This window comes from Lithobates pipiens, unplaced genomic scaffold (genome assembly GCF_037356315.1).
Source record: "Lithobates pipiens isolate NorthernLeopardFrog02 unplaced genomic scaffold, aLitPip1_a1.2 Scaffold_22, whole genome shotgun sequence".
NCBI classification, from domain to species: Eukaryota; Metazoa; Chordata; class Amphibia; order Anura; family Ranidae; genus Lithobates; species Lithobates pipiens.
In genome coordinates, this window is record NW_027507784.1 from 129,018,953 (window position 1) to 129,046,501 (window position 27,549).

Consider the following 27,549-nt stretch of genomic DNA (forward strand, 5'->3'; position numbering starts at 1 on the left):
CTCCTTTAGGCCTGGTTCACATCTATGCATTTATGTGCGTTTTCAATTTTGCAGAAACACACTACAGTCCATTTAACATGGTTTCCTATGGATGTAGTTCACATCTGTGCATTTTGTGGAAAGGGCCAGGGATTTTTTTTTTACGGTTTTTGGTTCCATAGTCCTCAATGGATCAAAAATGTGTGTTGAAAAACACAAAATGCACCTGGAATATGCAAACTGAAACCTGCATACGTGAGAATCAGGTCTTAGGTCAGGTTCACACTTATGCTAATTGTATGCTTTTCCCGCATCTAATTTGCATAGCAGGAGATTGTGACCAACTCTCTATGGAGGCTCTAATAGGCTTCAAAATAGGTTGAGCTTGGGGCGCAGAGAATGCACTCGGAGCCCACCCAGGTGTGTACCAATAGCGAATGAATATTCACTGTTGTAACACTGATCCTCCTCTTGGCCAATCAGGAAGTGGGTCTGAGACTCGTCACCCGATTGGCTGATAGGACAGGTGATCCTATTGGACACTTAGGGGAAGGGGAGTATGGAGGAATATGGACACAGGAGCCGCTGCCCGATGCCTGCTGCTTAGATGGAGTAAGTCCCGGACTGACCAGCAGACAGCGAGGGGGGGAGGGGAGGTTTGAGGTGCCGCCAGGGGTGGCTGTTTGCCACCCCCTCTACCTCCCAAAAAAAAAACACATTAGATCTTTGGTGGTGGGTCTTGGAATCAATCTTGATTTGATGTGTTTTTCTGCTTTAATATTTTTTACTACTCTGGATTGCCCAATGTCCTCTCTTAGGCCCTTTTCACACCAGGTTGGGAGGTGCGTCGGCGGTAAATATTTAGTAGAGCTTTACCGTCGGATTTGTGGCGCTATTCGGCTGCTAGCAGGGTGGTTTTACCCCCCCACTAGCGGCCAAGAAAGAGTTAAAAACCAACACAAATCGTCTCTGCAGAGGTGCTTTGCAGAGGTGCTTTGCTGGCGGTATAGCCACACTGCCCCATTGATTTCAATGGGCTGGAGCAGTGAAGGAGTGGTTTATACACCGCTCCTTCACCGCTCCAAAGATGCTGCTAGCAGGACTTTTTTTTTACTGTCTTGCTAGTGCACCGCTCCAGTGTGAAAGCCCTGGGGGCTTTCACACTGGAGAGACAGCAACAGCTGTTTCAGGTTGGTTTGCAGACGCTATTTTTAGCGCAATAGCATCTGCAAAATGACCCAGTGTGAAAGGGGTCTTATACACCAAATGTTTAAACTTTATTTAACTTGTTTTTTTTTTTTGTTTTTTTTACTGTGCGACTCTGAAATTGCACCAGTGTGAACATAGCCTTAACCACTTGCCACCAAATCACGTACATGGTACATCATTTGACTTCAAGTGGTTGTACCAGGGATTATGCATGCAGCTGCTCTCTTCTAATAGCAATCAGAGTCGCTAACTAGCCACTCAGTTGCTATTACAAGCAGCGGGACAATCCCCCGCCATCTCCTGTGGCTCTATCAGGCTCTCCCGTACCACCAGGAGACTCAAGTTATTAGCCGTCATGTCCACCGGCCTGGCTGGAGAGCCAAACAAGACCGGTGTTCTATCAGAAAGGGCAACCAACGTGACGTTCCATCACAGCCATCTTGGTACACCGACACCTGTTCGCATTAAGCCTACAGTCAGAAGGCGGCAAGTGGACATCTTTTTACACCCACGAAGTCTTGCATTTCACACTTAATTTTATCAGTAAACTAAGCATTTATAGTGAAATACAGTATCTTGAAATCCGTCAAACTGTTTTGATGTTGAATCTTAAAAGCAGCGTTGTTCTGTCAGATTAGCAAACCTGTGAGATCAGCAGGCTTGCCTCTGCTTTTAAAATTCAACATCAAACAAAACAGTGTCACAGATTTCAAAATACTGTATTTCACTATATAAGCTCAGTTTACTGTTAAAAATATTTGTGAAATGCAAGACTTTGGTGGGAGTAAAAAGATGTCCGCTTGCTGCCTTCTCATTGTAGGCTTACTGCAGGCGAGTGCGGGTGTACCAAGATGGCCACAACAGAACGTCACTTCCGTTGCATTTTCTAATGGGTAGCGGCTTTCTGACAGGACACCGTAAGCGGCTTTGAGCTGGTCTCCGCTACGCTAACCCGGAAGCGATGATCTGACATCACTTCTGGTTTACCTGGCTGTCAATGGCGCCATTTTTTGAAGATGTTAAGTATTCAAAAACGCATATCTTAGTGTTTTGAATACTTTCAAGTGCAGAGGAGGGATTTGAGGTCTTTTAGACCCCAGATCCCTCCATAAAGAGTACCCGTCACATGCTTATTGCTGTCACAAAGATGTTTACGTTCCTTGTGACAGCAATAAAAGTGATATAAAAAAAAAATTGAAGCAACAGTGTAAAAATCTTTTTTTTTTTTTTTTATTGAAAAATAAAGAAATAAAAAAGTTTAACCACTTCAGCCCCGGAAGAATTTACCCCCTTCCTGACCAGAGTACTTTCCCACAAATAGAGCTTTCTTTTGGTGGTATTTGATCGCCTCTGCGTTTTTTATTTTTTGCGCTATAAACTAAAAAAAGTGTAAATTTTGAAAAAAAAGCTATATTTTTTACTTTTTTCTATAATACATATACTCAAAAAATATATAAAAAAATGAATTTCTTTCTCAGTTTAGGCCGATATGTATTCTTCTATATATTTATGGTAAAAAAAAATCGCAATAAGTGTATATTAATTGGTTTGCGCAAAAGTTATAGCGTCTACAAAATAGGGGATAGATTATGGCATTTTTATTATTAATTTTTTTTTTTACTAGTAATGGCGGCAATCTGCGATTTTTATCATGACTGCGACATTATGGCGGACACATCGGACACTTTTGACACCATTTTGCGATCATTGCCATTTATACAGCGATCAGTGCTATAAAAATGCACTGATTATTGTGTAAATGACACTGGCAGAGAAGGGGGTCGATCAAGGGGTTAAGTGTGTCCTAGGGAGTGATTCTAACTGTGGGGGGGGGGGGTGGGCTTTCACTGACATGACAGCAATCACCACTCCCAATCAAAGGCAGCAGTAGATCTCTGTCATGTCACTAGGCAAAATGGGGAAATGCCTTGTTTACAAAGGCATCTCCCCATTCTTCTGCTCCCTGACAGATATCGAGTCTGCGGGACCTGTGGGCATGGTCACGGAGTACGCAGCAGGCGCGCCCACAATGCTGCGATTTAAAGGGACGCACCTGTATGCCCGTTTGCCCAGCCATGCCATTGTGCCGACATACATCGACCTGCGCTGGTTGGATAGTGGTTAAATTGCCCCTTGCCTGCGTGCAAATGCAAACGCGTGCGTCGGTCCCGAATACGTGCAAACAGCGATCGTCTCACACGTGTGGGGTATCACCGTGAACGTCAGATCATGGGCATTAATTCTAGCACCAGACCTCTTCTGTAAATTTAAAGTGGTAACCTGTAATGGCTTTTAAAACATTGCCTGTGGATTGTAAAAATGACGTCGTTTGTCGCCGCTGTGCAGGCGTGCGCCATTTTAAAGTGTGACATGCTTGGTATCTATTTACTCGGCGTAACATCATCTCTTATATTTAAAAAAAAAAAAAAAAGGTTATGTATTATGTTGCTTTGCATTAAAATTTAAAAGAGTGTATTTTTTCCACAAAAATTGTGTTTGAAAAACTGCTGCCGTGTGACTTAAAAAAAACAATATATATATATATAATGTTTGGGAGTTCTAGGTAATTTTATAGCAACAATAAAAAGATTGATACAGATGTATACAAAAGTGTCAGCGAAGGCCTGGTCTTCACGTGGGTAAAGTTAGCAGCCACAGTGCTTGTAGTTGGTGATTTTTACTTTTCATCTGGGGATGAGGTTCCTCAGATACATGGTGTGGGTCCTGAGGGGTTTATTTTGTAATGTTCAGGTTACTTCTTGTATTATTTGTATGTCAGTGTTATAATACAGTCTGTAGCGTTGAACATGTCTGTGAGTGGAAGGAGCACAGTGCTGAGTGACTAGAAGGAGAACAGTGCTGAGGTAGAACTTCTCCACACTGGTGACCCGTGCAGTAACCAGAGCCGCCGGGGTCATGTGACTGCAGCCACCTCCCACACATGTCGGCCAGTCAGGGGGTGGCGGGGAAAGAAGCTCGGACACAGGTTGTTGGTAGAAGGCAGAGCTCCTGTTAGGGAGATGTGATGAAGTTGTGTGTCAGTTAGGGGGCGGTGCTGAGTCCGTGAGAGGAACTCGTCTCCTGTGTGCTCACACTTCCCGCACCTCCTCCACCTGCCCGGCCGGTGTGTGCGCTGTGCTCTCCTCACTGAGTCACCTGCCCGGCCTCCCTCACCCCTCCCGGGGGCGGCACATGACTGGCAGCCCCGGAATAATCCTCTTCTAAGCGGCTGAACCCGGAGTGTGACCGAGCGGGGTACATGAGAGGAAGGCTGCCGGAGGAGCCGCCATGCAGGACATATCGGACTGCCTCAGCCTGGAGGCTCAGAATGTGGTAAGAGAGCTGAGTGTGTGCTGGTCAGTTGTTGGGGGGCAGAGCCCACCAGGGGGCGCCTCACTGAGGAGTGGAGTGTCTATAGGTCTCTATGGGTGGTGTGGAAATACAGGGACGTCACCCAGTGCTGATCACACACACACACCCAGCAATCTGATTGTACAATCATCATGTAATGCTCCCTCACCACATACAAATGACTACCTGTGTTTAGTGGGCCCCATTCACACCTGTGCGTTCCCACAGCTTATTTAAGTGGATGGGTTACCTTTATGCTGTTGTGCCAAAAACTTGTATGGGAAAGACTCGGTTCACACTGCTGCTACCTGCAGTGCGACTTTGCCTGCTGATTTGTTGATGTGACTTTCAGGGAAGGCCTGGGTATTCTTCCTGTAATGTCAGATCCAAATGACATCAGTATTATAGACGAGGATCCGACCTGGAGGGGACTTCCATTAAAGTCTATGGACACAAGTCGGATAGAAGTCGCCTTGAAGTAGTGCAGGAACCTTTTTCTAAAGTCGGAACAAGTTCAGTAGTAGGGATGAGCTCTGGAGTGTTCGCACTGCACATGTGCAGAGCCCGCCAGGAAGTCAGCACTGCGCTAATCACAGGCAGTGAGACATTTCCAGATCTGTGCAGCCGCGCGTCGGGACAATGTCTCGCTGCCTTGATCAGCGCAGCGCCGACTTCCTGGCGGGCTCTGCACATGGGCAGTGCGAACACTCCGGAGCTCATCACTATTCAGTAGTGTTAACACAGCTCTCATTGACTAACATGGGATTTCACATGTCACACCACTTGGGAGTCTCACAAGTCGGATCTCAAGTCGCAAGTACGACTCTGAAGTTGTGCTGACTTTGAAGTCCAACTTTGGATGGGTGCAACTTGGATAAGGCTTTGACTAGCTATAATTGTCAACTCTTGCTTTGTATAACATTCAGGTACAAATTTCATGCATTTTTTGAGGGTTAACATTGAAGTCTATGGTCCTAAAGTTTCAAGCACATTTGTTCACAATGAATTGGAATTGTGCAACTTCATCTGAGATCGCACAATTTCAAAGCCGCATGTCGGTGTGACTTCAGATGCGACTTTGAAGACATCTTTGCTGCTTCATGTACAGATGTCTATTTAAGTCATACCGAAAATTGCCAAAATGAGTGCAGGAACGACTTTTTTAAATTGATGCGGCACTGCAAAGTCTGTGTCTCATTGATTTGAATATGGCCATTGCCAACAATAGGGTGCAATTTGTCGTGCCGTTTGACCTGTCAAATGGTATGACCAGTTTCTCCAATCTAACCGGGGGGCTAACAGTTGGACATATATGAATGGGTATCATTGGAAAACATGGGGAGTGACTTGTCCAAAGTTGCATGACATATTGCATGTGTGAATGGAGCCTTAGCTGGAAAGACAGTGGCTGGGGGTGTGCACACGCTGCAGCAAGACCACCCACCAAATATGACCCTTTCAAGTGAATAGGGGCACTCTGCAGCCTCCCCACAATGCAATGCACACAGTTGCAGTGGGGAGTGTGACATTTAGGGGGTTAAAAGATGAGAAGGTGATAAAACGCCCCCTTCCTGTCTGTCTCATATTTTTTTTTGAAGAGCGATCTGGACGCAGGGTAATTTTTCAGAGAGAATTGCTAGTTGAAAGGAGCCCTAGGGGGGGCATTGTGCCCTCTACTATAAGGGGGCATTCTTCCCGTTTACCCCCTAAGAACTTTAGCAGGGCCCCCCCAATACCTGAAAAATGAGTTCATGGCTTTCTATAGGGTAAATTAATAAAATACAATTGACAGGCCGGTATAGCAATTGTGCAATCGCATTGTATGGCCAGTTTAAGATTTTGTGGCAGATGTGATCTGTCAGATCCGAGTCAGTGAAGTGTGAGGTCTTCTGATTGCTTGAAATATGAATGAATTGCTCAGGTAGCTGCTCATTATCTGTCTATGTAAAGTATGATCAGACCCTCAGTAACGCATACTATGTTTACTTGCAAGTGTATCTAAACTCGGGAGCAAAAATGTAATCTAATCCCTCTCACTGGTCCTTGGATACGATTGCTGCATTCGTTTTCATTTTAGTCTTTTTTTTTTTTTTTCTTTTCCTTAATGCCTCATTCACACTGGCAGTGTTGGACCTGCATTTGGGTGCTTTTAGAGGACATTTCTATACACATATAAATGCATGTTCAATGGTGTCATTCACATTGAGTATTTACCTGCATTTATGTGCAGTCAGTTTCACTGGGCTTAGACAAAATAAAATTCTGTGCATCCAGAATCTGATTAGACGCTTCAAACGCAGCAGAGTTAGTGTTTACATATACTTTGAGCTCAGGTAGCCAGTGTTCATTTTGGCAGCAAATTTTCGATTTAGTTTTAGTCTTAGGACTAAAATGGCATTTTAGTCTTCTGCAATTGTTTTAGTCGTTTTTTTAATAGTCTAAAATAGTATTCATTTAGTCAACTAAAATGTTTTAGTCGCTGAAATTAACACTGCAGTTAGCTCTGCATGATTGCTTTTTTCCCCCTTAGGCTCGGTTCACACAGGGGCGACTTGTCCAGGCGACTTCGCCGCCTGACAAGTCGCGCTCCATTCTGTACTATGGAACCGTTCTAATAGGAGCGACTCAAGCCGCTCCGACTTAGAAAAAAGGTTCCTGTACTACTTTTGCGGCGACTTCGGGCGACTTGCATTGACTTCTATACAGAAGTCGTTTTGCAAGTCGCCGCTGATCGTGTGCAGGTCGCGATGCTGCAAGTCGTGCCACGTACTGTGTGAACCGAGCCTTAACCTCTTCCCACCGACATGCTCATGTATCCTGTTGGCAGGTGGGCTTTAACGACGAGAGGCCGGAAAGCTCCTAATGCATACTGTTTTTTTTTTTTTTTTTAAATTCTTTTTGCTCCTAATGCATACTTAAGATTGGGAGCTTTCCAATCATTTGATCGCTGTGACAGCCAATCACAGTATTCACATGACTGAAATGCCTGCCTCTGCCACCCAACATTTAGAATCTCCTAAAGGGCTGGGTGGTGGGGAGAAGTTAAAGTGGCATTAAACCACCTTTTTTATTAGTATAACAAACATGTTATACTTACCTGCTGTGTGCAATGCTTTTCCTCTGGGGTCCCCTGCTGGCGTTCTTTGGCGGTAGTCCCCACGGAAAGCCATTTGGACACCGTGCATTCTTGCCCCTGAGTGGCCCTGTCTGCGTCTATTGACACGGAGCAGGTGGCTCAGCCCCACCTTCTGCTCCTTCGTCATAGAATTTGTTTGACAGCAGCAGGAGCCAATGACCCCTGCTGCTATCAATCTGCCCAGTGAGCAGGGAGATGGCGGCGAGAGCTGCTACTCTTGTGCTCATCGGTGGATCGGATTGGACTCTGGTAAGAAAAAGGAGGGGCTGGGGGGATCCTGAGGGAACAGAAGGTTTTTACCATAATGTGTAAAATGCAATAAAGTAAAAAACCTTAGGGCTTTAGAACCCCTTTAAATGCATTTTGTAATTTCCATCAACTGTCCCAATATATGTGGCAGCTTAGCACTGGGATGGACCAATATTCTGCCATTTATATGCACACAGTGTTGCTGTTCTGTGCTGATAGAGTAATTGTACACCTCTAGCACTGTGACCAAGCTATCACTGACATCTCCTGCTCACTTTTTAGCTGGTAGGATGGGGTTCCAGTCACAGTGACCACATGATCAGGAAGCCAATCAAACTGCCTGTGGCGTTTGGATGTCTTTTTTTTTTTTAGGTTCCATTTACACTTCATGACTTGGAATTGCAGGCAAAATCGCTGCGATTCTGCCCGTGATTCCAAATCACATGGCGATCCCTGCACAATGTGCAGCACACGTCTGGGTGCCATTATCCCTTAATGGCACCCCAAGCCCACTGAGATTCTGCTGTGATTGTCACGCTACAGGACGGTACAACAGTTGTCAAACTGCGCTTTCCAAAATCGCGTGAAGCTTGTCACCCAAAAAAGGAGCTTTTTTTTGGGCGACAAAGGAGTGTAGAGTAGCCCATTCAAGTGAATGTACTGGCCCTATGCGACGCACAAATTTGCTTGCAAGTAGACGTTGCAGGTTAACCTCCATGGAAGGGGATTAACCTAATTCTGATGTATTTTGTATTCCAACACATTGTGGCTGTAAAACCCAAGTACTTTCATTGCCTGTGCAGGCCTCATGTCACTTTTCTCTGCAGATATTCTAAAGAACTACAAGTTCATGTTAGTGGTATGCTGTTCAAATAAGAGATTGCAGAGGCGATTGGGTGCACAAACCGATCACGTTATAGTCCATTGCGCTGAGATCACACAGCTTCAGCATGCAGACCCTGGAAGGCAGCATTGTCATCCTTTTATAGGAAGTGACTGGACAGACTTTTGCAAGTACAATTAACACTATGACACTGAAAACCTGCACAGGAATAAGTACTGTTATAGAAATGATTGAAAGGTACAAATATGTTCTCTTAGTCTTTAGGGTTAAAGGATAGGTGCTTTAAAAAAAAAAAAGTGAACACCTGCTTTAAATTCTCTTGTTCTGACAGATGACATCTCCAACAGAATATGAACAGTCCAGGACCAGTTACAGCCTCATTTTACCTAAACCTGGATTGGCGGATACAATTTGAAATAATTCCGTTCCCATCAGTCAGGTCAAGACATGAAATCTGATATGTAGTGGTGGGTTGCTGCACAACACTGATGTTTTATTATCACTGCAGTGCAGAGCACCTGCTAGGGCTGGTGTACACAGGCGGTTTGTCTCATACAGCATAAAAACTGGGCATTTTTGGGGCACAAGGGAGGCCAAGGCTTCACCATACTAGGGCTGCAACTACCAATTATTTTCATAATCGATTAGTTGGTCGATTATTATTTCGATTAATCGGTTAGTAACCTTTTAAAAAAGAAATTTTTTTTGCTACGATCTGCATTTTTACATTTTTATGGGCCAATTTGTTGTTGGGCAGATTAAAAAACACAAATTGCCGCAAAGACTCATTATTACATGCTTTTCTGCAGCTTCTTCATTGAAGTATATGGACCCAAAAAAAAAAAAAAAATAGCACCGTTTTGCCTTAAAAAAAAGGTCCTTGTATTTTCCAAATACGCAGCAGCTGAAAAAAAATCATGGATGTGAACGTGTCCCATAGAAAACCATGTAAATGAATTGTAGTGTGTTTCTGCAAAAAGCACCAAAAAACAGAGGTGTGACCCAGGCCTCAGATGTTTAGTAACATAATGGGGTTAAAAAAACTAAAATTAGTACAAAAAGAGCAAATAATCACTACTGTAAGGGGTTCATTTTTTACTATGGGACAGTGAAAGTAATATCTTTACAGTAGCAATTTGCTCTTTTTGTACTATAAAGGGCTAATTTTAGTTTTTTTAACCCCATTATATTAGTGGGCGATTAATCGATTATGAAAATAGTAATCGATTAATTTCATAATCGATTCGTTGTTTCGGCCGTACACCATACAGCCAAATGCATGTATTAATAACCGATGCACACATACAGCAGCTTGCCATTGTTCAGAGCGGTACTTGTCTTTAGGGCCCTATGTGTTCAGAGATGTATATTCCCCCCGAGTGCAGAAATTCAACATTTGGGTCATACGTCCCTGAATACTGCTCCGAAGAGTGTACCGCTACTATGTATATCAGCCTGTCATTGATTTTTATACACTGCACCCAAAAATATTTTTTACTCTCTCCATGTAAAAATGCACATGTGGCTGAAGCTTTATTTTTGTAAAAGATGCTGTCTTGATGTGCAGTCTGTGGCTTTTCTCTACTACTGCTTTCTGGCGGTGTCATCGCTTGAGTAACAGGAAGCTGTCACTGCATCAGTTTCCTTGTACAGAGATAGTGGAAAGTCTATGTAGAGTCATGTAGTCAAATTCAAACTGCTTTTACTACATCCGCTTCATAAGTTCTGCAGTTGTTTAGTACATCTGATTAACTCAGTTTTGCGAATACGTGTTTTAGTAATTCATTTGTTTTATTATCAGCAACTGAATTTAGGATCAGCAATACAATTATTTTACTACATGTGCTAGTTTTACAGCATACAAACCTTTCAGTATCATATTTTACATGCATGCTGAAGTGCAGGTGTTTCCCCCCTGGTATATATCACATGTCATAGATAGTAGTATTCCCCCTGACAATGCCTTCATTGTTTATCTCCCCAAAAGGTACCATCTTTGTTCATTTTGTATTGAAGGTCCTCATCTTTGACCTGGGCTAAGGACTAGGGTTGCCTGAGGGGTGACAGTCATGAAATTGTTGCTTGCACAGTAATGCCAGGTATATATAGATATATATAGATTAAGGCTTACCTGTAGGTCCAAGAGTATCTCCTAAACCTATACGGTTTAGGAGATATTTGCCCGAAGACAGGCACCATGCGCCGTAGACAGAGGCGCACTGAGCGCGGCATCGTCAATGACGAAGATGTCGCGCGGGTCGGCTCCCGTGCGCATGCGCGGGAGTGATGTCATTGCGGCTTTGCCGAATGACAGCGGCGGAGCTGCGAGACCCCACCGAGAAGATGGATGCGCCAGACTACAGGGGACAGCGGTGACTTCTCTCGCTCCTGTGTCAGGTAAGTGACACATAATGGACTACTATGCGATGCATAGTAGTCCATTATGCTTTGCCTTTGCAGGGAATGAAAGAGGAAGTAAACCCATCAGGGTTTACTTCCTCTTTAACTGAGCCCCTCTCTGTCCAGCGTTGCTCTCGGCCATTTCTTTGGCTGAGATGAAGAAGCTGCGCGATTGGCTCCCGTGCCTGTCAGTCAATTAGCAAATCGTGGGAGAGAGGGGGCAGGGCCAAATGGCAACTTTGTGTCTGAATAGACAAACAGAGCTGCTGCTTGCTGTGGTGGCACTCGACAGGAGGGGCCAGAAGCAGCAAAGAGGGACCTGAGAAGAGGAGGATCCGGGCTGCTCTGTGCAAAACCAACTTTACGTTTTTTTTTTTTGTTTTTTTTTTGGGACTGTGGTTTTATATACTGTTGTATAAATTCTATAAGATCATGTACACTAGTGTCTAGGGTTGCACCGATACCAAAAGTATGCGCTGCAGCTGGATCACGTGGTACTGTGGTACCATACAATCTGTTGCAGGCAGATGCACTGCTTTTGCGGTGTTAAGAATACAGTGACACCTGCAGCAGCTCCCACACCCAGTACATTTTGAACGCGATGTGGGAAATGTGCAAAGAACACTGATATCCTGAACCACTTTGGTGTGAACGGACACTAGTAGAAGAAAGTGACCTGGAAGGAATAAAAGCTGTTTATTTCCCCAGATCATTTCTCCTGCGCCTTAAAAGCTAAATTCAGTACTGCCAGTGTGCATGAGGCCTAAACCAAAACCAAGACATAAAAATAGAATGGAATAAGACAATAAAATAAGGTGTGACCTGCAGGACTGCTGTGTTCTTCTTGCAAGAGCAGAATGGCAACTACAAATATCCATATGTCGGCACATGACTTTGGCTGTTCTGGGTGGAGTACAGTTGGTACTGCTTTTTCAGTTTTGCTCATAAAATTTATGAATCCCAGTAAGAAACAAGCTTTGTAAGATATCATACAAATATATATTATAGTTTAGGAACTAATAAGCAATCCAGACAAGACGAGATTATATATAAGGCCCCTTTCACACATGCGGACGATATGTCCGTATTTCATCCATCCGTTTGTGGATGAAATACGGGCATACATTCATCCCTATGGGATAGCGGGTGTCTGCGGATGAACATCCGCAGACACCCAATTTCATCCGCCTCCGCTACTGTCCGATTCTGCAGACGGAGGAAAATCCTATTTTTCTATCCGTCTGTAGAGCGGATCGGATGAACACGGACAGACGGTCCGTGCTCATCCGATCCCCCATAGAGGAGAGCGGAGAGCTGACAGGGCGGTCCCTGCACAGTGTGCGGAGACCGCCCTGTCCACAGCCAGCTCACCGGGGACAACGGAGCGATCCCCGCTGAGCGAGCGGATCATCACGGGGCGGATCATTACTGATCCGTCCCGTGTGAAAGGGGCCTTAGGCTGGGTTCACACTTGTGCGATGCAAATTCAGCCATACAAACACTATGGCTGAGATCGCATCGCATTCACACCTGAATGGCGCAGGACCCTTTTTTTTGGTCCGGACTGGAATTGGATTGCATGGGTGTCCACACCTATGTGATCCGATTCATGCACCATTTTGCAGTTCGCACTGCGATGGGGATGAAACAACGAATTGATCGACAACTAATTGATTATGAAATGAATCGATTATGAAAATAGTAATCAAATAAATCGGCCAGTAACATAATGGGATTAAAAAATACAAAAAATGTGTCCTTTATAGTACAAAAAGAGCAAATCGCTACTGTAAATATTTTGCTGTTCCACAGTAAAGAGAAGGAACCCTTACAGTAGCGATTATTTGCTCCTTTTTGTACTATAAAGGCCTCATTTCATTTTTTTTTTTTTTTTTCCCTTGATAATGTTACTAAACGTGTAAGTCCTGGATCACACCTATGTTTTTTGGTGCTTTTTGCAGAAACCCACTACAGTTTATTAAACATGGTTTCCTATGGGATACTGTAACATCCTATGCTTTTTTTTTTTCAACTGCTGCATATTTGGAAAGGGTCAAAGACTTTTCAACACAAAAACAGTGCTTTTTTTTGGTTCAATATACTTCAATGGGGAAGCTGAAGAAAAGCATGTAATGCGTTTTTGCAGCAATTTGTGGTTTTTAATCTGCCCAACAAATTGGCAAAAAAAATAAATAAATAAAAAAAAAAGCAAAATTGCGTGCCCAAAAATCAAAACGCACAGCAAAATCAGATCAAAAGCAAACTGCATGGAAGTGTACTGAGCATTATGCTGGCCACACGGATCAATTTTCAGACAAGGATATTCATGCGAAAAATATTTTTACATTCACTGAATGAGAATTTTGTTTGAAAATGTCACTTGCTTTTAACATTCTGTTTTAAAAATTAATGTAATTTCTGAACGAAAACCACATACACGTTCTAAAAATTCCTTTGACCAAGAAGTTTTCTATTTCTAAATTTTCCCATCACTGTGGTTGTAAACCAACATCGATTTGACCCCCACTAACAATTAGAAAGTCGAACGATTGTTCTTAAATTTACATTTTTATTTGAAGGAAGACATTGTTTTTGTATATTACAGTTCTGTTTGAAAATCTGCAAAACAGTCTAACTGATATTTACCAGATTCAACCTTCTAATAGTATATACAGTATATCTCTTCTGTCATTCTCAGAGATTTTGCTCCCTAGCAATATAGTTGGTTATTTAGATTTACCACTGCATAGAGCTATTTAAGAATAAATTGCCTTTTTTTTTAAACTTTACATATTAACTAAATTATACACCACACTTTTTTTTTTTTTTAAGATTATTAACCGATTAATCAAAACCATAATCAGCTAGCTAATTGATTATGAAAATCGTTAGTTGCAGCCCTACACTGCGATCTGCTAACTGATCTGGGGGTGTCATTAACTTTACATTAACACCCCTAGCGGTTCGTCAGTCTGAACCAGTGTGTCTGATTCAGGTTCAATGCGGGAACCCGCACTGAATCGCAAGGTTTCCCACATTGCACCAATGTGAACCAGGACTAAAGGATAACAAAACCTCTCTTTTTCTAATGAACAAATTAATCACTTGAGTGCTAGCCTGAATGTACCCCTTTATTACCAGGCCATTTTTCAGTTTTCAGTGCTGTTGTAGTTTGACTGACAGTTACTCTGCTACCCAAATTAATTTTATATTGATTTTTAAGACGGAGCTTATATTTGGTGACATTTAATAATCACTTTATTTTTTACTATCTAAGAGTAAAAACGCCAACCGTTTTGAATCCGAATTGTTTCGTTTAGCAAATGTATATGTATGTGTATACAGTGCAGGAGTCGGGGCTATTTATTGCACAGAACATCTTGCAGATATGAGAGGTCAGGAATTCCTTTGCTGGTGCTTGGTGGTGTGTGTCTCCTTTTTAATGTTGCAGGTCAGTGGTGTTTTCCCTCATAACATTGGTGGTTGTTGTGTGCTTATTGATGCTCAGTACTCCTCATTCTAATCCATTCCAACTATTCTAAACTAGAAAATATATATATATATATATGTATGTATATTTTTTTACCTTGGCACACTTTGTCTACATTTACATCTTTTTAATGCTTCAGTTAAAGGGGGGGGGGTGAGAATTTTCCAGATGTCTGACAGCTGCGACCCTGCCAACTCCCTGACCTCGCATACAGTTTACAGTAGGTGGGAGACTATGTGGGAGACTTGATGGGGTCAGGCAATTTGTATCTATGGCTACCTTTTTAGAGTGTAGAAACGCCTGCCCCCTTCCCATTTCTTTATTTTTTTTTTTTTTTTTTTATTCTGATAGAATTGGAAAAGGGTTAGAATCCAAGGAAGTATTCCTTCACTTACTCTCATGGAGACATAACAAGAAGTAGCAATCTGTATAAAGTGTGTGGGGGGGGGGGGGGGGGCGCGATAGGGTTTTTTTTCCCCTCACTTTGTGTATGGCAATAATGGTCACCAGAACAAATCAAGAGAATGCATCACCCCAGGGACACAGGTGGCAATAAAAACCTGGCATTGCTGTCTAACCCCCTACTCTATCCAAAAATAGAAGGTTTTGGATGGAGGTACACTTTTTAACAAGTGATCATCACCCCTCCGTCCCCCTGTTCATGTACCTAGAAACCATAAATCATGCCGAGTGCCAGATTAGAGGGTTGATTTACTAAAGGCAAATATACTGTGCACTGTAAGTTCTACTTGCTCCAGAGCTTAGTAAATTGGGTAAAGCTTCACTTTGCAAAGAATGCTCAATCACATGCAAGTAAAATAAAAAAAACAGCATTTTTGTTTACATGATTGCATGATAGAAACTAGCAGAGCTTTCCCTCAGATCCTAGAGCAAATGCAAAATGCAAAATGCAAAAATGCAAAAGTGTGCAGTATATTTGCCTTTAGTAAATTGTCCTCTAGGTGTTAAAAAAAAAGAAAAAAAAAAAAATAGCCAGAGGGACAGACTTAGAGATCTAAAACTGGTGCATGTGTGTTGTCGCTAGTTATATTGTGCTGCTTCTGACTGGAAGTGAGGATATGATGTGTTTCCTGCAGAAATGTAGTGTACCTTTTGTAAGTGGGGCCTGAGCATTTGAGTCACTGACATTCTCTACAGTACCAAATTATTTGAGCTTCACATGTAACAATCATCCGGGTTTCCAACAGATAAGAACTGTCTGTATTGTTTCATAGCAACAAAACAACCTGCAATGGAAATTTACAGTCAGGAAATTAATGTGGAAGTACAGTTGCTGTGATTCGGGACAAATAGCTCTTCTTATCAGACACATTGGTTGCATAGATCTTGTATAACAATTTAAGGTCTCCTAAAGCAGCCCAAAGATGACAGTTTTTTTTTTTTTTTTTTTTCAACCAGCGTGTTAGAATATAATAGCTCAGAGGGGAGGGACCCCCCCATCTACACACTTGATCAAGTCTGTTATTGTTTTAACAGCGGGGAAACCTTCCTGCCAATGGATTACACTGAGCGGTGTTGTAGGTTACAACCTGCAGCACTGATCGAGCAGAGAAAAACTGATAGGGTAGTTGATTGATAGATCTATGCCTGTACAACCACAATGCCATACATCAAAATTCATCCAGTTGCTGCTAAACTGGCTGAATTTTGATCCATGAATGAGTTGTCTACCACATTAGAAAGTTAAATTTAAAGGTTGTATGGCTCAGAACAGTGGGAAACATTCTTACTTTGGGAGTTTGCAGTCAGGGTGTCCTAGCCGAGGTGTTCTCCCACACCAACAGTCATCAAGAAAAGGAAGCAGCCAGCAACTCCATAACATCAAGCGTATTTATTGTAAAGCCTTCACAGTGACTACAGTCAGCGGCGGACGTGTTTCAGTGATGAGAGAGTTATTGCCGAAATGCGTCTGCCACTGAATAGTCACAGGCTTTACAATAAATACGCTTGATGTTATTGAGTTGCTGGCTGCTTCTTTTTCTTGATGAACATGAGAAAGTTATCCTTGTCCGTACATGGTTCTGTTTTTTTTTTTTTTTTGTTAAGTATAAAAACTGAACCGATTACCCTATCCACACATTCAATATACATTGGGGAATCCTCCCCTCCGTGTCATTGTATTCTGACAATGGGACTCCCCTGCCATCAATACATTGATCGGCTCTGCAGTCGTCTAATCAAACGAAAACTACCAATTTACCAACAAGCTGGTTCTTGAAAAAGTCAATCAGTAGACTGTATTCTAATGAACGGGAGTGGCCATACATTCGTCTAGTTCCTGCTGACCTGGTTGAATTTTCAATCTATGAATTGAAAATTCTGGCTATAGAGTGAAGTCAGAACTCCTGATCTGTTTGCTTGCTCTAGATCAGGAGTCTCCAAACTGCGACCGGGGGCCAGATGTGGCCCTTTGCTGGCTTTTATCTGGCTCTTGGGGCACTATTTTCATCCACTAATGCCTACAATGGGACATATTTACCCCCACTGGATACCATTTGAAAGATCGGAATTCTTCCCACTGATGCCAAAAATGGGGCTCCAATGAGGGGGTGCTACTCCTCCTATGGACACCAAAGATGCAGCATTGTTTGTTTATTCCCAAGATCCAGGTCTTTATGGACCTTGCTTTGTGCACTGGTCCAAATCATTTGGTGGAGGGGGATTACGTGTGGGGTTGTTTTTCAGGAGTTGAATTCCAATAGTTAGTTCCATTTAAGGGAACTCTTAAGGCATCAGCATACCAAGACATTTTGGACAAATTCATGTTCCCAACTTTGTGGGAACAGTTTGGGGACAACTTCCTATTCCAATATGACTGCACACCATTGCACAAAGCAAGATGCATAAAGACATGGATGAGCGGGTTTGGGGTGGAGGAGTTTGACTGGCCTCTACAGAGTCCTGACCCCAACCATATAGAACACCTTTGGGATGAATTAGAGTGGAGACTGTGAGCCAGGCCTTCTCATCCACATCAGTGCCTGACCTCACAAATGTGCTTCTGGAAGAATGGTCAAACATTCCCATAGACACACTCCTAAACTTTGTGGACAGCCTTCCCAGAAGAGTTGAAGCTGTTATAGCTGCAAAGGGTGGGCCAACTCAATATTGAACCCTACAGACTAACATTGAGATGACATTAATGTTCATGTCAAATAGTAAGTGTTGCTCTGCGCTGATGGAAAATCCTTTTCTGAAGAAAGCTGCTGCCTCCACCGTGACACCTACCTAGATAGGGTCTGACTAGTATAAGCGGAAAGGGTTAAAGGTGGATGTGGTGCTGCTCTGGGATTCTATTAAAGTGCTGTAATGTGACCTCTGTACATGTATATACAACAATGTGTAGGTAAAAAAAAAACAACAACCCTTTCAATAAAGTGACAAGTGCAAATATAATAGATGTGGCTGTCAACAGCTGTGGCTGTAGCTCCTGGAGGTGGGAACAGGATACCTGCCAAAGGTGGCATCGGGGGGAACAAATGAGCGGAAGTTCCACTTTTGGGTGGAACTCCACTTTTAGGTGCAGGTGCTTCACTCTGTGCTCTCCTATATATATAATACACTCACCAGAGGGCTCTCCCCTTTAGGGGGTGTTGCGCCTTCACTGCTACACTGCTGTATGTGTATATAGACCTCCTCTGTGTTCTTCCTTTATTGGCCCTTTCACCTCCGGTAGTAAGCAGTATATGCAAGAAGAATAATACTCTGTAGTCCAGTACTGTTAGGACTCCTTTTATTTGTAAAAAAAAAAAACTTGTGGTTTTACATTTAGTGCAAAGATAGTAAGCAATGAAAAACCAGGAGGCCCGTGATTCCCCTGTATTCCACGGACCACAGCCGAGCCTCACTCGTGAGAGAAGATTTTATACTCACCGAATATAAAAATGGGATACTTCATAAGCTTAAGTTCTTTTGGAGGGCAATCTTTGTGTTCACAAGGCTGTTTGACTTGGTGTAAACAGAAATAATCACACAGCGCAATATGTTTTAAATGTTGATCAAACACCAGTAGGGAAATAGAAGTGCTCACACACACATTAAGGTGCTCGTCTGTTAGCACCAACAAGTACAGCAATCTTTAGCCGGAATTGAGACACAGTCTCTCCACCTCTCAGCATGCATTCCACCCCAGCAAGATCTGGAACAGCCTGAATTGGGCTGTTTTTGGGTAGGCCAAGGTCTGCCTGAATGCACCTCAGTTGCTGCGTTACAAAGACTGAATGGTGGAAATGGCCAGCATGCCAATTATATCTATCAAAGCACTCTGGCTTGACAGACCATTTTACCACAAGTTGCAGGGTGTGTGCCATGCAACCGAGGTCTGACGCTTCAGCAAACCTCATTCCTTTCACCGTGTTTGTGCCGCTGTCATGAAGCACAAGCATCACTTGAGCTTTGTTTATTTCCCAGTCTTGAAGCATGCCTAGAAACATTTCTCTAATGTACTCCCCAGTGTGGGATCCTTGCATCACCTTTGTATTCAACACCATTTGCCTTTTTGTCCATCCACTGTCAAGGAAGTGGCATGTAAAGCTTCATACACACAATCGGACTTTGTACAAACTTTCCCATGGACTTTTGTACAAAGGGCGTTGGCTGTAAGTTTGTATTGCATATGCACGATCTGACTTTTTAGGCAACAAACACGAACGTAGTGATGTTTCATCGTACTGACGACACTTCAAAAGAGCACGTTCAATTACTCCAGCGCCACTTTTGGTCAACTTCTGTATTGCCTGATCTTTTGCATTGGTTCTGAGCATGCGGGTTTGTACAAAAGTCAGATGGTTTTGTGTACAAATGATCAGACTTTGCTCCATCGGATTTATGTTGTCAAAAAATTTGTCCGTTCGCACAGCCAACAAAAGTCAGATGAAAACTGAAAAAGTTTGTCCGATGGAGCGTACACACGGTCGGATGTTGCTCCAAAACAGCTAATTTGCATTTTTGTTGTCAAAAAGTCTGATTGTGTGTATGGGCCTTTAGAATCATTAGTTACTATGTTGGTCCTGACCAGTAGTCAGTCATGAATGAATGAATGAGTGAGTTTCAAGCATTCTCTGGTTGCAGTATAGCCTTTACTATCTCAACTACCTATTTTGGTGACTCTTTGCCGGCATTTCGGTTTGATAATACTTTTCACTCCTCAGTGAGTATCTTTGCTCAGCTATGGACATCGACCACAAATCCAGAGTCAGACACCATTGTAAATGACTAGTTATCTGTAACCATCTCTGTGATTTCTTTGTTCAGATGTTGGGATCTTCCATCCTAATTTAGCCACTTAGCTTTTTTTCTGAAACATATTTTTTATTGTTTTGGTAGAATTGTGGTATTTCACTTTGTGATTCAGTTTTTTTCTGTACTTCATTATCTAATTCAACATGAACTCTAATGCCATGTACACACGGCTGGACTTTTCGATAGCAAAGGTCTGAGGGAGCGAATCCGTCGGACAATTCGACCGTGAGTGGGCTTCATTGCTGTTGAAAAATCAGATGGACTTTAGATTTAGAACATGTTTCAAATCTTTCCGATGGACTTGAGTCTGGTGGAAAAAATCCGTTCGTCTGTATGCCAGTCCGACGGACAAAAACCGATGCTAGGGCAGCTGTTGGCTACTGGCTATGAACTTCCTTATTCTAGTCCGGTCGTACGTCATCGCATTCAAATCCGTCTAACTTTAGTGTGATTGTGTGTGGCCAAGTCCGTTCGGAAAGTCCGTCGGAACTCCGCTGAAAAGTCAGTCGGGAAGACTATCGGACCTAGTCTGCTGGAAAGTCTGGTCGCGTGTACATGGCATAAGGCGGTAAGAGGTTGTAAAAATGTCCTGTGTACATGAAGCCTTAGATGGGCCCAAAGATTTGACGTATTTTTGTATTTTGCAGTTGATCCCATGCTCACTTGGTTTGTGTTTTTTACCAAAAACTGAGGAAAAAATTATTATTATTTTTTAAATTGTCGCTCTTTTTTTTGTTTATAGCACAAAAAATAAAAACCGCAGAGGTGATGAGGTGAGGTGAGGTCAAATACCACCAAACGAAAGCTCTATTTGTGGGGGAAAAAAGGACATCAATTTTGTTTGGGTACAACGTCGCACGATCGCCCAGTTGCCAGTTAACGCGACACAGTGCTGTATTGCAAAAAGTGCTCTGGTCAGGAAAGGGGTAAATTCTTCTGGGGCTGAAGTGGTTAAAGTGAGATCAGATTTTTACTCTGTTGGTTCACGTGGCATGGATATGGATCAGTTCCAGAGACTGAGGATTTGACTCGCCTAGCCCCCAAGTCTGTGGTGAGTTGTATGCCGGATAATCTCACTGCAGATGAGAAAATGGCAATAAAAGATTTCAAAGCTGATGACAGTATTGTCATTAGAAATGCAGACAAAGGAGGGCTAATGGTCATCATGGATAGTGAGGCATACAAGGCCGAGTCTATGCATTAGCTATCTGACTCTGAAACATACACACGCCTCAGAGGTGATCCCACACAATCATTTATGAAAGAACTATCATTCTTAAACAGGGGAGTCACAGATGGCATATTCACAAGTATGGAAAAAGATATGTTCATTCCAGAATACCCCATTAAACCCATTTTCAATTTTTTTTTAAATTTTTTGCCCAAAGTTCACAAAGGATGTAACCCCTAATAGGTAGACCAATTGTGGCTGGCATAGGCTCATTGAATGAACGCTTGGGTCAATGGATTGACTATCAGTTACAGCCTTTAGTTGTCACCCTTCTGGGCTACCTTAGGGACACAAAACAACTCCTCACTAAATTTGGGGATTTCACATGGAATAATGGGTTTAGACGGGTGACTTGTGATGTCACAAGCTTGTACTTGAGTATCCCCCATTCTGTGGGTTTGCGGGCAGTGTGCGTCTTCTTGTCGAGATACAGTGGCTATTCATTGGTACATAAGGAGTTCGTTCTATTGAGTATGGAATACCTCCTCACATAATTACTTCATGTTTGACAGGGACTATTACCTGCCGAGATGCGTGGCCTCGATGGGAGCCAAGTTCTCCCCTTCCCTTGCCAGTCTCTACATGGGATGGTGGGAGAGGTCCCACATGTGATAGCCCCTGTCATTCTGACATCCTTTTCTACTGTCGCTACATAGATGACTTGTTTGTTGTTTCTAAAAAAAGCTGGTAGCCTGGAAGAATGTTTATCGTTTCTAAACGATAACTATTTAAGTCTGAGATTCACAGGTTGCAGTAGCTCCATCTTGGTTGATTTCCTGGATGTTAGGTTAGAAGGAGAATGCAGAAGAGTGAGAAGTCTCTTCCACGGCTGGCAATGCGCTCCTACATGCGGATTCCAGCCACCCCAAACGCACCCTAATGCCACGTACACGACCGGATTTTCAGGCAGAAAAAGTCACACGGAATGATTTCATTGGATATTGCGATTGTGTGTGGGCTTTAGCTGACTTTTCAGAAATTCTGACGGACCTAGAAATAGAACATGTTTTAAAGCTTTCTGACGCAATCAGTTCCTATCGGGAAAACAGTTCGTCTGTATGCTATTCCGATGGACCAAAAGCGACGCAAGGGCAGCTATTGGCTACTGGCTTTTGAACTTCCTTTTTTCTAGTCCCGTTGTACGTCATCGCGTTCTAAACTAACGGACTTTGGTGTGATCGTGTGTAAGCAAGTCCGTTTCAGCGGAACTCCGTCGGGAAGACCGTCGGTTTATTGTGACGGAAAGTTTGGTTGTGTGTAGGCGGCATAAGAGGAATCCCCGTTTGGACAATTTTTGAGACTGAAATGGATTTGTAAGGACAGCAATGATTATAAATGGGAGGCAGAGATTATGTTTAAACAAGTTGAAGACAGAGGCTATTATAAAACAATATTACATAGAGCCATAAATATTGCTGATAACGCTCCACGGGAACATTTGCTACGATGGTAAAGGCAATAAAACGAGTGACAAAATTAAAAATCTGGATAAAAATAGGAACAAACGCACTATTACAAAAAAATTGAGGCAGGATCCTTACCGCTGTCTTCTTCACCCTATTCAGCTTGGAGTTCAATAAAATCAAAAAATATTGTTTTAAAATATCTACCAGTTTTATCCAATGATCCAGTTAATGCTGAAATTCTCTGTAAAGGGGCTAAATCGCGTAGAGCCACCACCTTGGGTAGAACTCTGTCACCCAGTCTTTATACAAGTAAACAAGTATGACCACACTGGCTACAGTTCAAGGGCACCTTTCCATGTGGGTCCAACGGGTGTTCATGTTGTTCGCATGTTTTGAAGGGGGATATTCAAGCCACTGCCTTCAACAAATCATCCAGAATAAAATTTTTCATTAATTGTAGCACAAGATACCTGGTGTATGTCATTACATGCAAGTCATGCCGTATGCAGTATGTTTGGCCGAACGACACGCAGGTTGCGTGATTGACTTGAGGACCACTTGTATGACATACAAAAAGATCACAACACCAATGTGGCCAGGCATTGGAATGAAATACACCATAAAGATGTTTCCGATCTAGTCATTCAGGCAGTTGAAAAAATAGTCTCACCATTTAGAGGAGACAAGTTCAAGATCTTGTGTAAAAAGAAGTTTATTGGATCTTCTTTTTTTAACACCAGGATACCATCAGATATGAACTTTGAGTGGGATGTCACTCATTATTATGAGTAATCTCTTATATCGACCTATTTGGGTCTAAAATGGGTTTTCATGTGAATTCCAATAGGGTGCATAGCTAGTTGTTTTTTTTTAGACAATGGTGATTGTCGTTCAAACACTTCAATTCGGATCAAAACCAGTGAGCGTGGTAATTCGTACCACTACACTGGTTATATAAATATATATAAAGAATACACTTTTGAAAAATGTTGTGCAATGTGCACCTGTATGTGTATACCTATGTTATGTAGATGCCATACTTTTATATTGGCATTTTTTGTTACTACAACAATATACTCTCTCCTTGTCCCCTGATGCGCATACATATTCTCAAATCAGAATGCTTCGGATTCATCAGATTTGACTTCAGAAGATATTTAAAATGTCAGCATCGTGGGAGATTATGTCTGATGACGGTGTCAGGAGTGTTCTGCATTTGGCCGGGGGTTTATTTGTGCTGAAAACCCTACAGGCTAATTTTCATGTATGAAATACACATAAGCATAATATTTTAAATTTGTTACCTAATATAACTTTATGTCAGGGTTTCTTTTTACAAGTGCTGCACATCAATCCCCCCCACCAGCTTCAATGTACATATGTACACGTCAATACATGTGCCTCGTTTTCTTCTGATGGTTTTATTGTCTGTTTTTTTTTTTTTTTTTTTTTTTTTTTCTTGGCGAGTTGTCGTTTACTGGCAAATCCTTATATTATGAAACGTATGTATCAAAGTAAGGATTTGGAGTTTGTTGCCTAAACCACATCACCAACAATGAGACTGCTATGAAAATCTTAGTTCCAGCTGATTCACCTCAGTGTTTATCTTGGTGTTGATCTAAGCCAGATTGCCACCTGCCATGGGTGTATGCCAGTCTTTCAGTTAAGCCCATGTTGTATGTATTGGTATGTGGTTCTATAAGTCATTGTTGTTAGTTTAAGATCTAGCTATGAGTAAGCACCAGTAGTTACCGTGTGAAACGTATTGGCGATCTGTTTTAGCCTTGTTTCTGTATGGACTGTTATTAATAAAGAGATTTTTGTCGAAGTTTGGCCATCAAGATTATAATCTTTGCTATATGCTATTTGCATACTGAGCCGTCACCCGTACCTGCTGGGGGAGGAGATATTGTGGCTCAGACACCTGGAGCGGTTTTCTCTGTCTGCACCCTGCTGTGGGTGACATGTTGGCTGGCACCCTGCTGTGGCTGGCTTGCTGGCCTGGCACCCTGCTGTCTATCCGAGCCTTGAGGCGAGGGGGGCCTTTCAGACTCAGACCGTTAGGCCCAGTGGCGTAATGATGTGTGCGTGTCCTGCGCCCTCCTGTGCACTGGGTCTGCAGGCTTCTGGGCCCCAAAAAGATGCCCGCGGAGACCTATATCGGTCTAGTTTGGGACCGATGTTTCGAAAAAATGCTGATATTGGCCTACAGTAATCAGCCTTACCATTAATCGATCGATCCCTAGACGCAATGACACTGTGGCTCCGTCCTATGTGTTTCACCATCAAGGCGTCACGGGGAGCGGTGAGTGCATTATAAATAGGAGAGCACGGAGTGAAGCACCTTAATATATACTCTAGTAATATGTACCATAGGAAGCATGGAGGAAAAGAGGAACAAGTCATCTTGTTTTTGTGTGTTGCGTGCCACATCCACCTTTAACCCTTTCCGCTTATATTAAAAGTTCATATGCGTGTAAAGGCAGGCGCCCCAATACTTTTGTTAATATTGTGAATATATTTAAATACTAGGTTTGTAAATGTAACCTTGTTTTCTTTTTTCCAAACACTTGTGCACATTAAAAAGGGGTATTTACATTAGGCAGACTCAGAGGTGTGTATACATTTCAAAGACTGAATTCTTTTTGTGCTCTCCAGTTATGGAAGAGGTTTCTTGTCCTGTGCCCCGCTGTATTACGTTTTTTCAGTAGCGTGTATAGTTGGGGTTGCTGTCATTCTCAGGTTTCCTGTGTTAGTTAAATGTGTGTGTTAATTTTTTTCTTCCTTCCTTCCTGTGGGCGGATGAGTTGTTTAAAAAGCTTTTTGGGTTGCTTGTCTTTTTAATCATTTGCTGTCCTTCCACCTTGTACGCAGACCCACCTGTAATGACACAAGATTATCAGCCTATTTTGTTTCAGGCTAAATGAAAGATTAGTTAAGTCTCCAGCATTGACATCTATTTATCTTGTTATTTTTTAAGAAATCCTTTCAGGAAAGGAATATGAAAGGGTTTTTAACCACTTTAAATGATTCAAAAGGCAAAAGTTTTTTTTTTTTTTCTTTAATTAAAAAAGAATGTTATACTGTCCACTTCTCCCAGCGGGTGCCCCCATAGCAAGCCGTGGTTTCTTATGTACTGTAATTATGTAACTATATTTTTTAAAACTAGAACATAAATGAAGATATGTATTAAAAGCTTTTAGGCCCAGTTAATATCTGGCGTTTTAATAATCTCTGCTGTGATTCTGCCTCAGAGCCCAAATTGCAGTGCAATAATGACAAAACGCACCACGTGTGTTCGGGTGCCATTCATTTTCAAACATAACTAAATGCGGTGTGGTGCGGTTTTGTTGTGTGGCAAACTGCAATGCTCAAAGCTTGTCACCCAAAAGCAGCTCTTGCCCCCCCCTCCTCCCGTTTAGGGGCCATCGAGGGACCCCAGAAGAGGAGGATCGGGGCCACTCTATGCAAAACGAACTGCACAATGGAGGCAAGTATGGCATGTTGTTTAACCACTAGGCGTCCGCGCTATAGCCGAAAGACGGCTGCAGTACGGGAGGCCGTCCCTCGACACCCTCCTGTTTACTTCTGTAATGCACGCTCCTGCGGGCGCGCATCAGGGAAGTCCTGTGCTGGTCGTGTCCCTTGGACACAGCCAGTCACAGATCGCTGTAAATGGCCAATCACAGCGCTGTATACAGAGCGATCAGCGTGTCCAGTGAGAAATTATCTCGTATGTAAACATATGTGATCATCTCTCATCGCCGGCTCTCCCTCCTCACACAGAGACAGTGTGTGAGCAGGGAGAGATGAACCGCTGCAGTGGTCAGTGTAGCCCCCCCCCCCCGGAAATAAAGTGCCACATGTCCCGCCATCTGTCCCCAGTGCCACATATAAGTGTGTGTCAGTGCTATCTGTCATCAGTGCCACGTCAGTGTCACGTGTCATTGTCCTGGTCCTCCAGGGCCTTCAAAAGTTTAATAGTCAACAAGTTAGATATGTAATTTATGCTCCTAAAACACGTGATGACACGTGTCCCTGCATGTTGGGCCTCTCTATGTGGCTAGGCTGTGGAAAAGTCCCACACGTGGTATCGCAATACTCAGGAGGATTAGCAGAATGTATTTTGGGGCATTATTTGTGGTATACACATGCCATGTGCGAGAAATAACCTTTACAATACCTTTAATCACTTCCATACCGCAGAACATCATATGACGTCCTGGACTTTCAGTGGTTATAGCTGAATGATGCCTGCAGCAGGCATCATTAAGGTATAATTTCTTTCAGCCAGCTTTCGGTGCTTCTACAGGCCTGCCTGTACAATCAGCGAGCCAGAGAAGGGATCTGCTGGCGCCAGAAGTTGGTCATAGAGAAAACCAAGGGCCAGACTGTCCCAGTTTGACTCTCGTAGGCTTGATTTGTGCTCTGACATGCATTAACTGTGGAACCTTATATAGACAGGTGTGTGCCTTTCCAAATCGTGTCCACTCAGCTGAATTTACCACAGGTGGACCCCAATCAAGTTGTAGAAATATCTCAAGGATGATTAGCTGAAACAGGATGCACCTGAGCTAAATTTTGAGTGTCATGGCAAAGGTGTGTATATTTGTGTGTGTGTGTGGTGTGCGTTTTTTTTTTTTAATTGGCAAAGATTTCAAACAAACTCCTTTCTTATCGTATATCACGGGACACAGAGCCATAGTAGTTACTATGTGGGTTATAGGCCACCTTCAAGTGATGGACACTGGCGCGCCCTAAATGTAAAAAGGGCACTCCCTATATAACCCCCTCCCACTGGTTTTTCGCCAGTGTCTAAGGTGTTGGTCCCGAGTACCGAATTGAATGGTACCCAGGCCTCGTATCCGAAGAAACGAGTTCTTGCCTGAAGCGCTTCTCTCTTTAGAGCGCTCAACCCCGGGATCCAGTACTTTTTGGTATTAAGGCCATAAAGTTTTATTGGTGGAGGTGCTATTACAGGTCCAAGATTGT

General features: G+C 42.8%; 1 protein-coding gene across 41 annotated transcripts in view; it reads left to right on the forward strand.

Annotated features, from left to right (window-relative positions):
* The window catches only part of LRRFIP1 (LRR binding FLII interacting protein 1), a 187,176-nt gene that overhangs the window by 63,649 nt on the left and 95,978 nt on the right, over positions 1–27,549 (forward strand). For 3 of the 41 annotated variants that reach the window (XM_077448259.1, XM_077448272.1, XM_077448262.1), the window contains exon 1: positions 4,143–4,521. The exons of the other annotated variants lie outside the window; for them this stretch is intronic. In XM_077448259.1, coding sequence (XP_077304385.1) covers positions 4,477–4,521 — 45 coding nt within the window. In that variant the 5' untranslated portion in view covers positions 4,143–4,476. Of the gene's footprint in view, positions 1–4,142; positions 4,522–27,549 lie in introns of those variants that run through there. 41 annotated transcript variants of the gene reach the window in all.